Here is a 19,427-nt window from a genome sequence, read left to right on the forward strand (position 1 = left end):
ATGTTGTCTGTCCCATAAGAGGATCTAAAGAAGATGGCGATAGTCCTGAAGCTGCTCATCTTTACTGTTGAAAGTATTCCTGCAGCTCCAGGGCCAGTGGTTTGCATTTTACCAGCTGCAGCTTAAAACTCGAGAAGAGCGTTCCATAATGGTGAAGAATGCACATGCCACAGCTTTAAGGAATAATAATTTAATAATATTCCATTTTATGGAAGTAACACCCCTTCCAGTTGGAGGGGTTTGGGGGAGAGAGACAATCAAAGATGCACATAAGTTAAAACTCCTTGCTCCAAGCATAGTGCTTGCAGCCCTCCCCGACACTTCTGGTTACAAGTCACACACAGTTAGTAAATTAAAAAAAACACCCTTGTCTGCTCCTGGACAGTACAGGCAGCCTGGTCACACAGTGAAGGGCTAGTGCCACAGGCACCTTCTGCTGGTAGAAGATAGCAGTGCAGCCAGGATCACCCCTGCTGTAGCCCATAAAACCAGCCTAGTTTGTACTTCTCCCAACCACTACACAATGTATGAACGAAATCCTGGCCCCTACTATAGATCTGATCTTTTTCCTTGAAGAAGCTAAGGAGTTTGTTCAGACATTCCTCTGGTGGGCGTCATCCCTGCACGTGTTACAGCGTAGTGTGCCCTTTGTTGCATGGCCTAGTGTTTTTGCTATGCTTACCTAGCTGTCCTGGCCTTTAAAGGAAAGGAGCCAGATTCACTAAGAGCAGATTCAAATGTTTAGGCAGACAGATGGTACAGTCCTTCCCTCACCTGCACCACCATCTCCTTCCATCCCCAAAGCTAATACATCAAATGGCACAGGCAGATGGACTATTGTATGGTCTGCCCGCATAAATGTTTGAACCAACTCGAAACCTCACATGCACAGTCAAACGGCAAAGTGCTGCAGTGGCAAAAACACTTGGCTGGCGAGCAGCTGGACTCACAGGAGAGATACTGGCTGTGGGAACAGCTTTTAGCCCATCAATGAGAGCACCACACCAAAGAGGATGTGACCCAGCTACAGTATAACACAGGCTTTCCTGGGGCAGATGCAGGAAAGGAGCTACAGAATCAGGCTGAGGTAGAGAACCTGAGAACGTTCAGCCCCCTTGTACATACCCCATGGAGAAAGCTCAATGCCTGTTGGTTTGGAGTCAATGACCACAACAGGAAGTGTACCTAAATTTAGGGGGACTGAAAGGTATAGTGTGGCCTGGGTGATGCATGTGCTTGGCCTGCAAGAGATGTTATAAATAAAACTGAGCTCAGCTGTGCTGAACAGCAGCCACCTTTGACAGAGGTGCTCTCGGAGCAGGGAGAGCCCACCATGTGGAGAAGCTGCCCAGGCATGCGGCCCTGCCCTGCAGGGTCCAGGCACTAGGAGGTGGCTGGCTTAATGTAATCGTCCACACCCGTGATGGTGGCTTTGCAGAAGAAGCAGTCCTTGTTGTTCATCAGGTGTTGGTTGATGCAGGCTCTGGAAAGACAAGAGTAGAAGCCCTTACATATCTGTTCACAGCTACAAGGCAAACTTTGGCCTTCGCACCAGTATATACTACCTCAAAAGTCCCTTGATGGCTACAAGTGAGTGCAAGTGTTTCTTACCGCACTAAAGCATGCATGACTGTGCTTACTCTGCTCTTAAAAATGAAATTCTGGAACCGGTCTATCTGATTCAAATTAACCACATTTTCTGACATTCACTTTTTTGTGTTTGTAGTAATAGTGTAGAGTCATGTTTGCTTCTGATGGTCATAGAGAAATAGAGGGCACTGAAGCCTTCCCCAAACCACTGGGAAGCCTGCTCAGCCCATCTGGCCTTATGAGAGTTCACTGGGAGTTACCCACTCGAAGAGTTTAAAACGTCACATGCAAAAAATAAGACAGTTGATTTCCAGGATGCTGAATTCTGCATCCGATGTTAAAATTCCATGGTTGTACAGTGCAATCATAGAATTTACGGCCCTTTATGGGAGAACTAGAATCCGGATGATGGGGGTGTGGGGGGTTGGCTTGAATGTCTTCCAGTCAGGGCAACCAATGAAAGGGGATTTCAGCTCAGATGCTTCAGGGCATTCACATGGCTATAACCAGATCAGTTCAGGTAAGTGTGTCTGTGATGCATTCCAGCATGTCTGCTATCCAATCAGCAGGCAAAAGTAGAGAGAACCCCACTCCCCCAGGGGACCACTCACTTGCACGACTTGTGGGAGCATGGCTTGAATACAGCAGAGATTGGATGTGCATAGCAGATAGGGCACAGGTCCTCCTCACTGGTGGGCTGCAACAGAAGACAAATCGCTCAGGACTGGAACAACAGCTTTTTACAGTACGAAGTTCTACACTGGAGCCTTGACAATGCTGGCTGCTTTGTAGGCTCATGTCAAGGTTAAAAAAAAATCACATAAGATCAAAGTCACATGTCCTTCAATTCCATCTATTCTGCAGCTCTGAGCCTGCTACCAATGGGGTAAATGTGGTACCGTTCCATGGAAAACAGCTCCACTGTCAAGTATGAGGTCTCTAGTCTCCAAGGAGGGCAACACGACCTGGAAGGGGTAGCTCTGCTTTCTTGACCAGACTCGTACAAAACACTTACTTGTAAATGTCCCATCTTCTCCTCCCAGTGACCATATGGCAGTCTTATTAGGATGTACAGAAGCAGTCCCATCCAGGATGGGATTGCCCTTTCTATGTTAATCTACCACTCCGCAAGACCTGTTTCCCAAAGACAGCTTCCACAAAAGACCAAGAATGATTCTTACGGTGCCTTGTGGACATGTGACCCGAAATCTACGTGGCTGCTCTACAAATATTGTCAACTGGAGAATGACCACAGAAAGGTTGCCTTTGGGAATGTATCATTGATACCCTTAGGGGTTTCCCGCCCAGAGATTTTATACAGTAGCACGATGCACTCCTTTAGCCATTCCAGAGAACATGGTACTCGTAACTTTCACAAGATATTTTCTTGAACGAAACAAACATGTATGCCTCTTGTCTGAAGTGTTTCATCTTAGTTGCCCATTTGTTTTGGATACTGGGGGGGGGGGAGAATAGACCCCCATTTTTTTTCTGGTCCTGAGAGACAGGTTTGATAGCCTGAACTTCTGGAAGGTGTTGAACATAATGTTTTGCTAGTTTCCTGGACCTGGGAGAGGTCATAAATTTGTTTCTGGGGTGGGGCTGACACTAGGGTCCATGCATCCGAGGTGGTCTTCACCCACTTGTGGACAAAGTGGAGAAGTGGAGTCATCCTATGGAGCCCAGCCTGACTGGCATAAGGAAGAATGTTTTTTCATCTCTTTAAAAGTAGCTGTTGCACCTATGGATCTCCAGCATGCTGCAGACTTCCTGAGTGGGCAGCGATGAGGTTGGTGATGTGTGAAAAAAGTGTGACGCCATGCTGCAGCTCTATTGGCCCCGACTGAGGGAGGGGTGTAGCTGTATCAGCTTGTTTTACTTTTCCTTCCCCAGCCCCACGTAGGGCTGCATCTCTTGCTATTCTATTTGGGGGTGGGGTGGGGGAAAAGAGAAGAAAAGAAAGAAAGGGAATTCCCTTTAAAAATTTGCAAAATGTGTTGAGGGCAGAGCTCATCAAAGACTTGTTGTACTGCCAATAGGCCAGCCTGGAGAACAATGACATCCCTCTCCTTGGAGAAGACACAGCAAGAAGTTGGCCCTGCCTATTCAACCAGGGCTGTCCCTGAATAAACCCCCAAAGAACATCCCTGAAGAGTAAATAAATCATAATCCTCTCCAGAAACCCTGGGAAAAATCAAAGCAATTGCTGGTGACTAATTGGAGAGAGGCTTCAGACAGATCAACCAATGCCAGCATGTCTGGGCGCTTGCCATAACGAAGCAAAGACTTTTCCATCCAGGATTGTTTCTTCTTTATGTACTTGTTCAACCATTTTAAATCCCAAAAGGTTATAATCCCAATTCTTCCTCTGACATATTAAAGAAGATCAAATATATCTCTGGGAGGCAGCAACTGGTTCAGTGGACCTGATGTGCAGAAAGTGTTGAATTGCCGTTAACATCCAAGATATTTTGGATCTTGGTAATGCCAGAAATTTATCCCTTGGGAATCTCTCAAACTCCAGAGCATAATCCTAAAATTGTTTTGCTTCCAGAACTGATGCTTCTGATTATAGGTCCTGCCAAGTGATCAGGAAACTCGCAACAGGTATGGAGGTGCAAGACAGATTGGCATCATGCGATGGGACTTCTTGGCTCTCCTGAAGGAACTAGAATCTAAAGTGAATTGCCTTAAAGAGGACCTGCTGCAACAAGAGGATGGCTTTTTGGATTTGGATCCCTTGGAATTCTTGGCTCAGTTAACTTGCTTGGAGGGACAAAATGCTTAAGTAGGACTGACTAGAGAGTGTGTTTTCTAGGAACGCCATTTGCAAGACCTCTTTTGTCTTTGGTTTCAATGAGAACATGGTTCAATTATTGCCAAATAACTTGCCCCTGAGAAGGGCTTGTTTGTCAGTCTAGTATGGAAGTTAGAACCAACACCCCAGGCTCCCAACCGGATGTTTCAACCTGCAATGACTGACGATGCTATGCCTCCGGCATCAAACTGGCTTGGCCAGGATGACCCTATCAAAAGAATTCTAGGAAGGGCACCTCTGGGCTTTTAGAGAAGGTGTGAGGGAGAATTTAACTGATTTCTTGAGATGAGGTTCTGCCTAGGCTAGGGCTCAGGGTCTCTGGGGGATGGAATTTGCTGGCGTCCTCCCTGTTTTAGCCAGTAATGTAGAAAAAGTAGTCTGCGCCAAATGCCCTGCATCGTTGTCTGCTCTTCTTCCTCCGTTTTTAGCAAGGAGGAAGGAGCTTTTGAATCAGCATCATGGTATTCTGAAGGGGGCAATGGGTCTCATCTCTGGGGCCTTTTGGAGTTGGACAGCAAACCATCTTCTCCCACTTGGGATTTGGGGAGACCTGCCTCTCTCATCATTAGACTCAGGTGGTTGCTGGAGAAGAGCTTGCTGGTGGGGAGAGAACAGGAGGAAGCCTTAGAATCCCATCTCCCATGTTCAAGGAGTTTCTTGTTCAGCCCCTGTCATGGGAACTAGATTGACAGGTCTTACCCTTCCTTTTCTGCCTCAGAACAACTGTGGGATCAAAACCTTCCCTTATTTCAGTCTTTGGAGCTGAAGTGGGAGCAGCTTTGAGTCCTGTGCGGTGTGCATTTCCTTTTAAGCCTCCTCACCCCCTCATGTGTGGAGGGGGGTATTCCTCCCATGTAGAGAGGGAAGACGGATTCCTTTCATGCTTCTGTGGGGTCACTTATTCCCTCTCTTGGGAACATCAGAGCCATCTTGGATGTGATAATGAGGCTGGCTGGCTGGCTGGTCTCCCATGCCCGCTTCTACTTCGGGGTTGAGCTTCCTGCCAAAGTGACCAGAGGTTGGTGTATAGAGGATTGCCCCTGCCACTAAAAAGAGAGACTGGGCTTAGGTGCAACATGGCTGCTCTGAATAGGCTCCAGCCATAGAGAGACAGAATATGATAAGTCTCTTCCCAGGTTTTGGTGCAAAATGCTAAGGAAACGTTAGCAGTTGGGCCTATTGCCTACCTCCATGGGAAGGAGAGAAGGCCTGACCTGCAGTCTTCATTGTGTCCTTGCTGTGACAGGAAGGAAAAGCAACAACCTATAATTCTATTTCTTTTTTAAATGTAGCTCCTTTAATGGGAGTTCCACAAAACCTCTGCTGTGTGTAGCTGAGACAGGGGCTGGGCTGGTTATATGGGAATGCCTGGTCCTGAAGGATGTCATAATTCAATGATGTCTGAACTGAATGGAGGGTCCCTGTCTCTGTTCAAGAGGAGGAAATCCCATTGAGCAGACTGTCCTGCTGCCACTAGGGGGAGAAAGTAACATTTTAAATCATTAGTAAAGGTACAAAACTCAGCCTCATCATCTCACCCTTGGAGCAGAGACATGAGATCTGCTTCTAGAGAAGACTGCAGTCTACCCCGTGTGCAGATAGATAGATAGCTGTCTTTCAGTATGCCTTTGGGGCAACGCAAGACCGATGCACGAGATACTCGGCTAGGCTCCCATCTCTGCATTCTCAGAGAATGCACTGAGTGCAGCTCAGCTTCAAGCTTTTAGTAAAGGTTCACTTCCTGCCCTAGGACTAGCCTGGACTAAGACCCTAAGTTTTTAAGGAGCCATCACATCCATCCCGCTTGCTCGCCTCTCCCTCCTACTGCAGCACCAAACTGCAGCTGGAAGGTGAGCAGCCACATTAATAATTCAAATCCAGCCCCTGGCAGATATCACGTTCCGGGCCGGATCACTGCTTCTCCTCGGAGGTCACCCAGACATAGAAACACAGGCGGGGTGGGGTAATTCAGCAGCCAGAATCAATCTGAGCAGCCTCTTGTGCTGACCTTCCTCCTAGGTATATTTTCTTCTTCATCCTCTACTCCAAAATTCTCCATTAAAAAACCCAATTATGTGACTTCAATTATGCAATCCATCAAACCTGCCTATGTTCTATCTGCTTATTTTACAGTTTGTTCTGCTTCAATGATTTAGGTTTTCAAAGAACTTTTGTTTTGACAAGGACTGGGAAGGTGTAATAGATAGGGTGACCCTATGAAAAGGAGGTAACAATAGAACAGAAAAGGGAATTTCAGCAGGTGTCATTTGTATGCCTGCAGCACCTAGTGAAATCACAACAGTTAAAGCTGCAGGAGCCCTGCCCTCTTTTGTATCTGGTCACTCTAGTGCAGCTCCTGCAGCTTTAACTGTTGTGATGAAGGGGGAATTTCACTAGGTGTTGCATGCATACAAATAACACCTGCTGAAATTTCCTTTTCTATTCAACTGTTAAAGTTACAGGAGCCCTGTCCTCCTTTCCATAGGGTCACCCTAGTAATAGAGATATGTGATACAAGACAGGCCTCATTTCACTGTAGATAGCGGAATGCCATCCTCCTGGGACATTCATTTGCTCACTGGGTGCTTGTAGATCCCAAAGGGAGACAAACACACCGAGCATGACACGCCTCCTTTCCTCTGCATCTCACAAGCATGTTTTATGGGTCGTATGTACGTGCTGTGCAGCAGAGGAATCCTGGCTCCCAGACACGTTTCATGCTGCTCTGCAGAGTTAAGGCTTTTGTTAGTTTACTGTTCATGCTGATCACAAGGCACAGTGTTGCACTCAACCCCAAATCACGTTTCCCAAAGTGTTTTGTTCCCAAAGATAGTATGATTGTCGTCACAGAAGGCTTAGAATTGGCCCTGGCACATGGGGACCCGGACTTCAACCTTTGCCACAGAACTTGGTCCCTCAACCTTGCATGGCTTTACATGCCTGAGCCAGTCCAGTTGCCCAGAGTATTTACAGGGACACTATGTTGGCAAGCAAAGTCAGTCGCACTTCTTCTGTCTGCCCGGCCCTGGGAATGCTAGTGCCATGGCGAGAGCCCTGCAGGATGCCAAGGGCAAGAGGCCCCACTTGTTCAGACCCCTGGGGCACTTACCAAGGTGGAAGCTGCAGCCTGCTTGGACTCTTCACTGAGGTGGCCTAGCATTTGCTCTACCTTGGCTAGCTCATCCTGGCTGATGTAATCAGTGTCTGCAAAGAGAAGCAAAGAGCGATGGTCATGGAAAGGGGATGGGGGTGGGTGCAGGTTCTAACATTATGGCTCAGGGTGGAGGAGGAGGAAGAGGAGGGGGCCTGTTACATGTTCCTTTTTTCAGCCCCCTGCTTCCCTCCCTCCCACAGCAGCGACTAAACTGATGCTGCAGTGAAGGCAGTGAGCCACACGGTGGCATAGCCCAGCATGAGGCATGGAGAGAAGGCCAGCTTGAGCTCAACATTAGCAAAGCGCTGCTGTGTCCAGCACTGACTTATGAAGATGTTGGGAGGGCAAGTGTAGAGTTTTTGCAAACTGCCAGATAACAGCATGCACAAAAACGCTTAGGCAGGGGTATCTTCTCAGGGTCTATTGTAACCACAACTCTTGATAGGCTGGATATAACCCCTTAAGATAAGTACTTGTATGGTCACAGGTTTTAAAGTATTTAAGCTTTGCACATTCCAGTGACTATGTCTTTTTTGTTGGCTGTTCCCAGGGTATGGAACTCACTCCCAAGGGAGGCTAGGTCTGCTGCCCCTCTGTTGTCCTTCCACTGGCAGGCAAAGACCGGTTTATTCAAGCAGGCCTTTGGCCTGTATGTGGGCCTGTTGGGTTGGGTGCTGGGTTTTCTTCTTCTTCTGTAATTGTTATGTTTTTATTGTATTTTAATGTCTTGTTTTACTGTTTCAATAATTTTAATGGTTTCAGTAAGTCACCTTGAATGCCATTTTTGGTAGAAAGCCTGGGTACAAATAAAACAAACAAAATAAGTATAGTGGAAATCTGTGCTTTTCTAGAAACAAAATACTAATACTTCATCCATGGTAGAGGACTTAAATACAAACAAAGCTCCTATTTGCCATTTCCCCTTTTACAGCACACAGACACAAGAAATGTAAGCGTATACAGAAGTAACCCCCCTACTGTTCTCTATATCAAGGGAGAGCTTAATGGTGACTGTATATTAGTATTTTCATGATATGATTTTGGGGGGTGGGGGTGGCGGTTGGCCTGTTATCATTGTGATGCAAATAAAATGAACAAAAAAACAAAAAGAAAGATATTCTAGAAAGAGATAATTGTCGTACATTCTGTTATTCACTGTTGAAAATAAGGCTCCCTATAATGAAAAATGGCCAGCAGTGCATTGCATTGGCTTCTTATTATGTGCATTTACAGGCATATACAACAAACAGAAGGAATCCACTTGGACACTGGAACTCTTAGAGGCCCTGAGGAGAGAGCTACATCCTCAATACTGACACCACCAACTCTTACTACTCAAAATTCAAAATTTTGTGTGTGTGTGTGTGAATCATCTTGCATTTCATTTGCTCCACCCCTATGCTTCCATGTTCTACATGGTCAGCAATTGAAAGAAATTTTGTCGGGAAACCACCATTTTGTTTTTAAATTTCAGGGCACCCTACAGAATACATCTCATGGTGGAGGAGGGGATTCAGGGGGCAAAAATGCCCCCTGGATCTCCTACAGTTGCCTACCCCTGCTCTGTACTTATCTGGATGTTAATCATAGCTGTGACTTCAGCAATTGACTAAAGATGCTGAAAAACAGTAGCAGGCTTGTTTCTCACAAAACAATTGGACAGAATAGCACCTGAACATTTTGTCTTGTATCACAGGGTTCTGTAAGGGTTAGAGGCTCGCTATTTTCTTTTTATTTGAAAGCTGCGAATCCATGGTGGCTGCAGCCCTCCTATTTATTGCATTCATATTCCAGCTTTTTTCCTTTAAGGGACTCAAGGAAGCATATATAATCCTCCTCCTCTCCATTTTATCCTCGTTCATGAGATACTCTGGCTGTGACCAACGGAACTGTGTCCTGATGATAATGGCAAGGAAATGGATGTTAAGGGGACATGAACCGACTCATACACAATGTTCAGCATCCAAGGCCCTCCTTCAGGTTCCTCCTCTAAGGGAGGCTTGGAGGAGGTAACAAGGGAGAGAGCCTCCTTGGTGGTGTCCCCCGCCCCAATTATGGAATTATCTTCCCGATGAGGCCTGCCTGGCACCAACACTGTTAACTTTTCAGCTCCAGGTTAAAAGTGCCCTCGCCACTTAAGCATTTTTACAGCACAGAATGAGTTTTTAATCAGATCCTGGATTGTCTTTGCTGATTGTTTAAAATCATTTTAGATGTATGTTGTCAGTTTATATGTGTTGATGTAAATGGTTTTTGTACTTTGTATAACATATTTTAATGGTTTTTAATTTTTGTGAACCACCTCAGAGAGCTTTGCCTCTGGGGCGGTATAGAAATATAATGAAATGAAATGAACATGACATCCAGAGTGGCGAGGCATTTGGTCTATCCATGAAAGGGGTGAAAGCTCTCAGATGTCACGAGGGAACAACGGGGCCTAACATATGAGAAGCTAATGAAAGAAACACGTCTCCCTCCTATGATACAGCAAGCATAATCAAAGGCATTCAGGTTGGGGGCTCCCCCTGTTCTGTATGAGAAAAATCTTATGAACCATGTTCCAGCATGCATGCATGTGTATATGTATATCCCTCCCTGCTAACCCCACCCGCAGACCTGACATACATTACATCGCTATACTGTGTGCTGTTCTGGGACAGCCTTCTTAGCCCATTAAGATTCCATGAAGTGAAGAACCAGCCAGAACTAGCGTAACTTTTTCTTATTGGGTCCACCTGAAAAGACGGTTATTCAGAGAAGGCTCAGGGTAACTTTGACAATAATCCTATAAGCCCATCTAATATTTGCAGTGCCAGCAAATGAGTGCCTATGTGAGAGTATATCAGCTCCTGGGCCAGCTCGTATCATGAAATGCTGGGGCTGCTGGCAGTTGTACAAGGATGCTCTTTGGAATCGGGCTATTAGAGGGCAGGCACTCTCTGATGGGTGGGGTAGGAACTCTCCCTCTGCAGTACAGAAATCGGATGGGAACACAAGCACTTTGCTGCAGGGTAGGGGAATTCACAGCCAGGCAGTGGGGCCTAAATGTAGGAGAGGGCAGATAGATGGGAGGTTTCGGCAAGGTCCATTCTGGGAAACAATTAAGAGTGCCACTTTAAGAGATAACATTACGGAAAACAGAAGAGAATCTGCCTGTGGTGTTCTCTGTAGTCTCCCTTCTAGCACACGTCTTCACACTATCAGCAGGAAAGGAAACCCACAGCGGCCAGGTAGGAAAGCCCCACTTATACTGACTTCAGGGAGATGAAAAGGTCAGCAGATACCAACTTCTGCAGACTCTCACACAGCAGCACGACACACCAAAAACTGTATAGTCTTCAAAGGCACAGCCTGTTCCATTCTGTATTGACAGCTAAGACCGGCAGCAGCTCTCCAGAGTCTCAGGCAGAGTTTTTCCCCATCAGCTGCAACCTGATCCTTTTAACTAGAGATGCCAGGGATTGACTCTGGGACCTTGTGGGGCAGGTCACAGCTCAGTGGCAGAGCATCTGTTTGCATGGATGCTCTGCCCTGTCCCACAAGTCTGCATAGCTTTACTAACCTGCTCCAGTATAAAGCTGCACCTGCTCTATGCTAAAAACCGTTATCTCACACTACAAAGCCCTAACCTGTGATTTTACCTTATCTTCTTTTATTGTGTTGCTATCCTATACTGGATACATTTTAATTGTGGCTTTAGTTTTCTCATGTGCCTTTGCTATAAAGGTAGTTTTGAAAGTGTCTCAGAAGAGAAGCTAAACAGCTCATGTATAAATAAATATATATTAAAAACTGTTCTTTAGCTGGAATTCTTGGCTGATCCTTCTCATAGGATAGGAAACTTGTTGCAGGTAGGTCCTGGGTTGCTGTTTGGGAATCAGGATGCAAGGAAAGGAGAACAGGAAAAACCCTTCAACAACGAACAACAACAACAAGAAGAAGACAGTTCCATTTACAGGCTCTACAGCAGAGATAACAGTGGCCACAGAGGATATCTAGGAATTACACAACTGCCAAACTGGCAAGAGACAAATAGCCATGCAGGAGCAAGCAGCATAAGTAAGCACAACAAATCAAGGAAATACTTACAACTCTGCAGGGAGAAATGTTTCTTGTCAGCAGAAGGCGATGCCATTCCCAGTACTAAAGGCTCCGTGTGACCCAACAAGTACTGAATAGAACGGAGCTGGAAACAGGGATCAGCCAGCAGCACAGCTGTTGCCCGTTCAGCCCTGGAAAGACAGACACACTTTTTTTTTAATGTCTTGCCTTGGAATAGCAGCGCATTTCATGGCCCTCAACAACCCCTGTGTGCAATTAAGAATGTTTTGTCACAGCCCGGAAAAAGCACTGCAGTATTTTAGCTTGATTTACTGTTCTTATTACCATGATTTTTCTCTTATTTCTGCTTTGTGAACCCCTTCCCCCCCTTCATATGTTTTAATGTGATTTTAGATTGTAAGCCTCTAGGCAGGATATTGCTGTTCTATTTGTATATTTTGTACACCATCAAGTACATTGTTGGTGCTAAATAAATAAATAAATAAACAAACAACAACAGGAGCGTGTGTGAATGGGCCTGGACAGAGAGCAGAGGTTGGGGCGGGGCTGGACCTGGATAATTAGGTGTGTCTCTCTGCTTTGCATTGCCCATCCTTCCCCTGTGCAGAGTGACCTGCCTCATGACTAGCAGACACTGTTATTTATTTATATACAAAAGGTGAGATGAAAGAGAGAGGATGACTGTTCCGAAGGGGCAAAATGATTGAAAGTTAACTTTAAATGGCTTCAAGCTACACCGTAGGGATTAAAAAGAAACCCAAAAAACTTTCTCCCAGACTCATTCTCATACAGGCTATGCACAGTGTCCAAAATGGGTGTGGAAAGAGAGGAGCCAAATTTTAAGAATGGAAAGCTGTACAAATGGTGCAAAGGAAGTCAACAACATACCCACCCATCCGATAAATAAAGTGAATACATACATAAAATATAACATACAAAACAAAAAAGCCAACGAGGATGCCCTCTCTAACAACTAAGATTGTAGTGCCTGAATTTGCTTTCCTTTCCCCCCTCCTCCTCCTCCCTCCCAATCCCCTTTCCTTTTGTGTCATGTCTTCTAGATTGTAAGCCTGTGGGCAGGGACTGTCAAGAAATACTTTTGTAAGCCGCTGTGAGAGCCTTTTTTGGCTGAATGGCGGCATAAAAATCCTATAACAACAACAACAACAACAACAACAACACCATGAGCACGCTTACTAATGGCCAACCAGCCTTTTTAGAACAGTCACCAGGCTCTGTAGTATCTGCAGCATCTCTATGTGGCTCAGGTTCAATAAATGACTCGCATCTGTTGCCCTGGTCCTACTATCACCTACAGGAGACTTGAAAGTATCGGAAAGCCAGTGCAATAAGCTGACCTTGTTCATAACAGGGGTTGGGGAGAACCTGAAATCATGGCTTCTTATCAAAGGCCTATTACAGAGAAGCACACCCTAAATTATGTGGCACACAGCCCTCATAATTAATATACCCAGAAATTCAAGATCAGTAATTAAAGCTATATAACGATTCAGCTATTTAGGAATCCAGCACAGTAACAATCCCAGAACATTTAGTCAGGAATATGTTATACGTAATGTGATTTACCACTTAGTAAATCTGCGTAGAGTTGCATCTTAATAATATAATCTATCTAAAACTTTTGCTACTTCCTCCAACCATTTCCGTTCAAAGTAGCTGATATGTGGTTAGGCCATACAGCCTTCACAGGTTCCCAGTAAGTGGGATAAACCCCTTCCCCACAGGATCCTTATACGTTCAAGTTTCACCAAGAACATGGGAACATTTACAACAGGAGGTACTTCTCCAGCTACTTTTACCATACCCCCCCACCCCACAAAAAGCTCAACTTCTCATGAACCCTAAATGAGAACAAACCTTATTTCATTACAAAGCATTACAAAAGATCTCATCATACAGAGCTATATGCTTCCACCACCAGCAAGACGAAAGCTCAAAGCAAGACAAAGTTCTTTGTCCTATTAGGACAAAGAACTGAGCAGAGGAATTTGATTTTATCTATTCAAATAGCTGAAAACCAAACAAGAGTGAAATGTAGAAACAAAGTGGATTCTCAAACAGAGTGTGTGTGACCACAATAAGAAGGTACAGTTGCCCTCTTCATTTATGCCTCTGTGTGTAATGAAATGCATGGAGGGCATAGTGCTGGTGGGCTACTGTGCAAACAGAGTGCTGGACTAGATGGACCCTTGGCCTGATCCAGCATCAGGGCTCTTCTTAAGGTCTTATGCTGTGTCCCTGACACCTGCAGATTGAGTGTGATGTCTGCAAAGAGATGTCTGCATGCTCAGTTGTGCATGTGGAGGTGTAACATGCGATCAGGATGCTCCAATTATGCAGGGCTCCCAATTGTATGGAGCATCTACTTGCATACAACAGTATGCCCTCCTTTTCAGATGCTGTGAAGAACAGTGGGATGTTGGAGATGTGACAACATTAGGGGAAGAGCCAGAAGGGCCAGGTCCTGTCCTGCCTCCCCACCCCCACCCATGTCTAGTGTACGCATGGAGCACATGTGAAATGACCTAAGTTAATTCAAAATTTTGAGTATGGACTTTGCAGTCTGTGTGCCAGAGGAGAGAATAAGATTATTAATTTATTATTATATTTATAGCCCGCCTTTTTTCGTCCAAGGAACTCAAGGTGGCGTGCAAAATCCTCCTCTTTCTCTCCATTTTATTTTCACAACAACCCTATGAGGTAGGTTGGGCTGTGAGTCTGTGATTGGCCCAAAGTCACCCACCCAGTGAGCTTCCATGGATGTGGGGACTAGAACCCGGAACTGCTGACTCACAGGACAACCATAGAAAAAAATGTGTGCTCCCAGGTCCAAAAGTAGTAGAAGTGTAAAGCAAGATAATCCTGTAAACTTTCAGATTATGGGTGTCTTCTCAATGAAAAATTAGGAGGAAAGATTCACTGAACCATATGCAACTTGTACAGGATAGGAAAACGTGAATGTAGTTGATCTGAGTTTCATCCAGAAGGATCTCGTCCCATCACAAGTATATGCATACTACCGTATTTCTTCGATTGTAAGACGCCATCGATTGTAAGACGCACACTAATTTCAGTAGCACCAACAGGAAAAAAAAAACCTAAGACACACCCGCGATTCTAAGACGCACCCCATTTTTAGAGATGTTTATATGGGGGGGAAAGTGTGTCTTAGAATCGAAGAAATAGGGTATATTTGACTGCTTGACTAAGCTGGATGTCCTAGGTCTCATTTAAAAGCTAATATAAGACTATTTTAAAAAGGCTGAAGATTCAAACTTCAGGCACCCAGGATCTAGTTGGAATTACTGTTTCCTAAAGAGAATAATCTAGTAAAAAGCTCTCCTTAGATCCTGCACTGATCAAAAGATATACCTGGGGAAAGAAAGCATGAAACTAGACTGTTCTTCTAAAACTATTATTTCATAGAATAGCAGCGTTGGAAGGGGCCTACAAGGCCATCGAGCCCAACCCCCTGCTCAATGCAGGAATCCACCCTAAAGCATCCCTGACAGATGCTTGTCCAGCTGCCTCTTGAAGGCCTCCAGTGTGGGAGAGCCCACCACCTCCCTGGCTAACTGGTTCCATTGTGCTGGATGTAGTGCTTCAGCTAGTTAAAGGGCTGAGCACTACATCCTGAAGTACTCTGACAAGCAAAAAGCTGGTTTAGGCTTTTTAATTTGCTGCTTAATGTTAGTTTGCTAATTATTGTTCTTTGAGCTGTATGTTCTGTGCACATTCAAATGTATGTAATTTTAATATGTAACTTGCAAGCTGACTTGTGCGGGCCAAACGAGGATATAAATTGGTGCAACGAACATGAAAAACATTCATTAGCTAGCTCTGCAATACATCACTTTAAATGAGGTTCACTGAAATGTCACTAAGACATCAGGCTGCTTCGTCTGTTTATCTACGTGAAGAAAATAAGTAAAGCTGTGCTGGATCAGACCAGAGGCCTGCCTAGTCCAGCATTTGATTTACACCTTGGCCAACCAGATGCCTCTGGGAAGGCCACAAGTAGGACTATATTCTTTCGCAGAAGGAAAACCCCAGGAGATGCAGGTCAGGAAGCCTCAGGACCCAGGGCCATGAGAACACGCCACCTTTCCAACAGCATTCTAGAAGGAGTATCTTTCTCCTTGTCAATACTTTTCATGTTATTGAAACATTTTCACTTGTCATGCTATTGAAAGTTGACCTAAAAAGTATGGGCTACTCGGATACAATGGTAGAACTGAAGAAAAGCACTGGGCAAAATGGTCAAAGCTATCATTGTACATCCCACGACGGGGATCAAAGGTCAGCCAGCAGCTCTTGCATCAGCCCTCTAGAGCCACCTCCCCCAAAATGGTGCCCTCCAGAAGTGTTGGACTGCAACTCTCACCATCACCAGCCAGCTGGGGCTGATGGGGGGGTTGTAGTCCAATACTCCTGGAGGGCACCAGGTTGGGGAAGGCTGTTCGAGATTCAGGCCAGTACATTTCAGACAATGTACTGATAGTTCCTGCTATGATGGAAAATAGCACTTTCAGTTCTTGTAACAAACCATGTGCCTGCCTACTGGGACAAATCCAATGGAACCCATGCTTTGCTTTATGGTTGTACAGAGGTAACCGTGGGGACAACTACTGTCTGGCACCCCTTTCCTCCAGGCAAAACAAGGCAATGTCAACATTCAGCAATGGTCTTCTTGAGTATTTTGTCAAGGGCAAAATTATTAAGTGCGCTAAGTGGTTCAGCAAACAGTGTAGGGAGGCAGAGAGTGAGCTGTCTACCGAGCAATATTAGACTCCCTCCTTACAAGCGAGGAAAGCATCTCCCACATTCGAGAGGGGGATTAACATACAACCAGGGTACTGCCAAAAGACCACTTCCTGGAAGACAAAGAAAAGGTCTCCCGATCTCAGGGAAAACTGCTTTAAACTGTGGCAAGAGACAGGCAAATCACATCTTCTCCTTTTATCTGTCCAAAAGCACAGACATGGCAAAGGCTTCTTGCTTCAACCTGCATAGTGCCAACTTACGACCGCCATGATGCTGCAGATTAAGAGAAATATGCAACAGCCCCCAAACTATGTCCCGAAGACGAGGGAATGTTATAGGGGGATTGCTCATCTCCAAAGGAGGTTATACATGCAAGTGACATCTAGGATGGTATTTGTGCTTAACTGCTCAAAGCCTCAAATATATAGCGACTCCAAGGTGTCCAGGACTTGTATATGTTTTTACAAGGGGACATGCAAAAATAAACTGGCTGTGTAAAGGACTATCTGTGGTACTTCTACTGTTGGGTAAAATCATGCATATGAAACAATACACATGTGCAGAAACAGATATGCACACAGCCCTCAAATAATTGGAAAAGTGAGCTAATCACAGCCCTCTTGAACAACAGATATTTTGTGTCGAATTTGAGCCTTTCTGTTGAGGAATCTTATATCATTCCAAAAACCATTTGATGCTTTAATGGGCCCACTGTATTTTACTAATAGGGGTTGTGTTATTTTCTCCATTTGCTGTGACTGAAAGGCTTGGTATAACTTGAAAAATTGTAGGAGGAAAGTCCAATTTAGGCATGTTAGGCCTAATGGAATTACAACCCAGACATCTCTTCCTGTTGGCTAAAACTAATTGAAATTAATTGAATTACTCTTCCAGCTCAGTTTGCACATAGCAGAGGCTTAATTCTCAGTAAGGTGGTAAACATAAGTTTTGCAAGTATCACTTCACAGCACATTTGAGGGGTTGCATAATGGAATGCTCTCCTGCACATGGAAAGTGAGCATATCAGGAAGAAGGCTAGACATTCTTCCTAACATGCTACTTTTCCACACACACAATTCTTTTCTAGGGAAGAACAGTAAATTGTGTAAATCCACATTTGTTCTCTGAATGGGCATAGCCTAGAATTGTTTATTTCATCTCAGCAGCAGATTTTGGCCCGATGACATTCATGCCCACCTTATTGTGTTTTGTGGGAAACAGCAGGCTCACAGATCTAGCCAGGTGAGGCCTTGCATGTTGTTGAATATATAGATTACGGATTGAACAGGCCTGTTTTGCAAAGTTGTGCTGTGTCATTCATTTTGTGAAGAAGCATGTCTGACACTAGCCTTCAGCAATAGTTTCACTTTCCTATAAAATATACGTCAAGATCAGAGAGGGCAACGTAATTCATTTACTGCTTGCTTTAGGGCAAATGTCACACAGAGGATGCTCTGTGTTCTATTCTGGAGTTACAGTTGTTACAAGCCTTCAAACACCCGCCATGAGTTTCCAGGTTCTTTCAGGGTTTCCAAGGAGACAAGAAAGCCAGACACAGACGTTTACTTACAAGGAGACTACTTTATTAGAATAGTTTTCAGCACATCAGGCATATTCTACATAAAGGTGGTTTGAACTGTGGTGCTGGAGGAAAATTCTGAGAGTGCCTTGGACTGCAAGAAGATCAAACCAGTCCATACTCCAGGAAATAAAGCCAGACTGCTCACTTGAGGGAATGGTATTAAAGGCAAAACTGAAGTACTTTGGCCACATAATGAGAAGACAGGATACCCTGGAGAAGAGGCTGATGCTAGGGAAAGTGGAAGGCAAAAGGAAGAGGGGCCGACCGAGGGCAAGATGGATGGAGGATATTCTGGAGGTGACAGACTTGACCTTGGGGGAGCTAGGGGTGGCGACAGCCGACAGAAAGCTCTGGCGTGGGCTGGTCCATGAAGTCACGAAGAGTCGGAAACGACTGAACGAATAAACAACAAAAAGGCTGTGAAAGCTTTCTACACAAAATACCTTTCAGCGAAATCTAGACCAACCCTCCTTGGGCAGCAGGGGCAGTTATAGTATAACTGAACTTGGCATTGCTGCCATTCAGAGAGTGATCAACCATACATGGGGATTCATAACAAAGCAGCTATTCACATCATAAGAATCTACAGCATTTGGTTACAGGTTGCAATAAACAAGGCATTACTTGGCAGTCCTTTGGCATGGGCAAGACCACTAATTGGGTTTCTCAGGCTATGATCAGCCTTTCGACTGAACCAAGCTTGGGATGTTAGCTCGTTAGGGTCTCGAGATAAGACACCTGAGTTTCTCTCATGAGCTCACTGTGGATGTACTTTTGACTCATCCTTCCCATAACAAAGAAATGTTGCTGACTGGTACAGAAGCAAAATAACAGTTTGCTAGTTTAAAGGCAGAAAGCCATTCACCCAGAAGCCTTTGCAGGCAGCCATGGTTTTGCAAGCCATCAGGCCATACAAGAGTTTAAAGAAGACATCAACAAATGGGAAAAGGAGGGGCTATGGCAACACTCAAAGGTCTTGAAGACAATTCAACACAAGGAAAATTGGAAGGCAATTGCTATGTTTTGCAAACAAACAAAAAAATAGGTAGGAGGAGGAGGTAGAGAATTTTTAAATGATAGATATTTGAAAGGTTCTCCTGAAGAAGAACACTGGTTTGCCATATCTACTGAGGGCTGAACACGAAGAACTTTAAATTATAGGAAGGCTGTTGTTTGAAATAAACATTTGGGGATTTGTCCTAACCCTGCTTAGTTAAGTTGAAAATCTTGATCATTTCACATTTTCATAGAAAGTCTCAACAAGCATCTGCCACTGATATTCTGTCTTCACCCTTTTAAGACTCAGGACACTTCTCAACCTAAAAATGCCTCCCTTAAAACAACAACATACACAGCAGGGGTGTACAATCTTTCTGGTCCCAAGGGCTGCATATGATGCTGGGTCAGGTGTATGCACACAAACATAGGCACACACT

At 44.8% G+C, this 19,427-nt stretch overlaps 1 protein-coding gene across 2 annotated transcripts in view; it reads right to left on the bottom strand.

Annotated features, from left to right (window-relative positions):
* Window positions 1–174: 174 nt before the first annotated feature.
* The window catches only part of RNF123 (ring finger protein 123), a 108,358-nt gene continuing 89,105 nt past the window's right edge, over window positions 175–19,427 (bottom strand). For both annotated transcript variants that reach the window (XM_063121051.1, XM_063121052.1), the window contains 4 exons: window positions 11,652–11,794; window positions 7,518–7,612; window positions 2,202–2,287; window positions 175–1,483 (listed from right to left, as the gene is read on the bottom strand). In XM_063121051.1, coding sequence (XP_062977121.1) covers window positions 1,384–1,483; window positions 2,202–2,287; window positions 7,518–7,612; window positions 11,652–11,794 — 424 coding nt within the window. In that variant the 3' untranslated portion in view covers window positions 175–1,383. The remainder of the gene's footprint in view (window positions 1,484–2,201; window positions 2,288–7,517; window positions 7,613–11,651; window positions 11,795–19,427) is intronic.

The sequence above is a fragment of the Elgaria multicarinata genome, chromosome 3 (assembly GCF_023053635.1).
Source record: "Elgaria multicarinata webbii isolate HBS135686 ecotype San Diego chromosome 3, rElgMul1.1.pri, whole genome shotgun sequence".
NCBI classification, from domain to species: domain Eukaryota; kingdom Metazoa; phylum Chordata; class Lepidosauria; order Squamata; family Anguidae; genus Elgaria; species Elgaria multicarinata.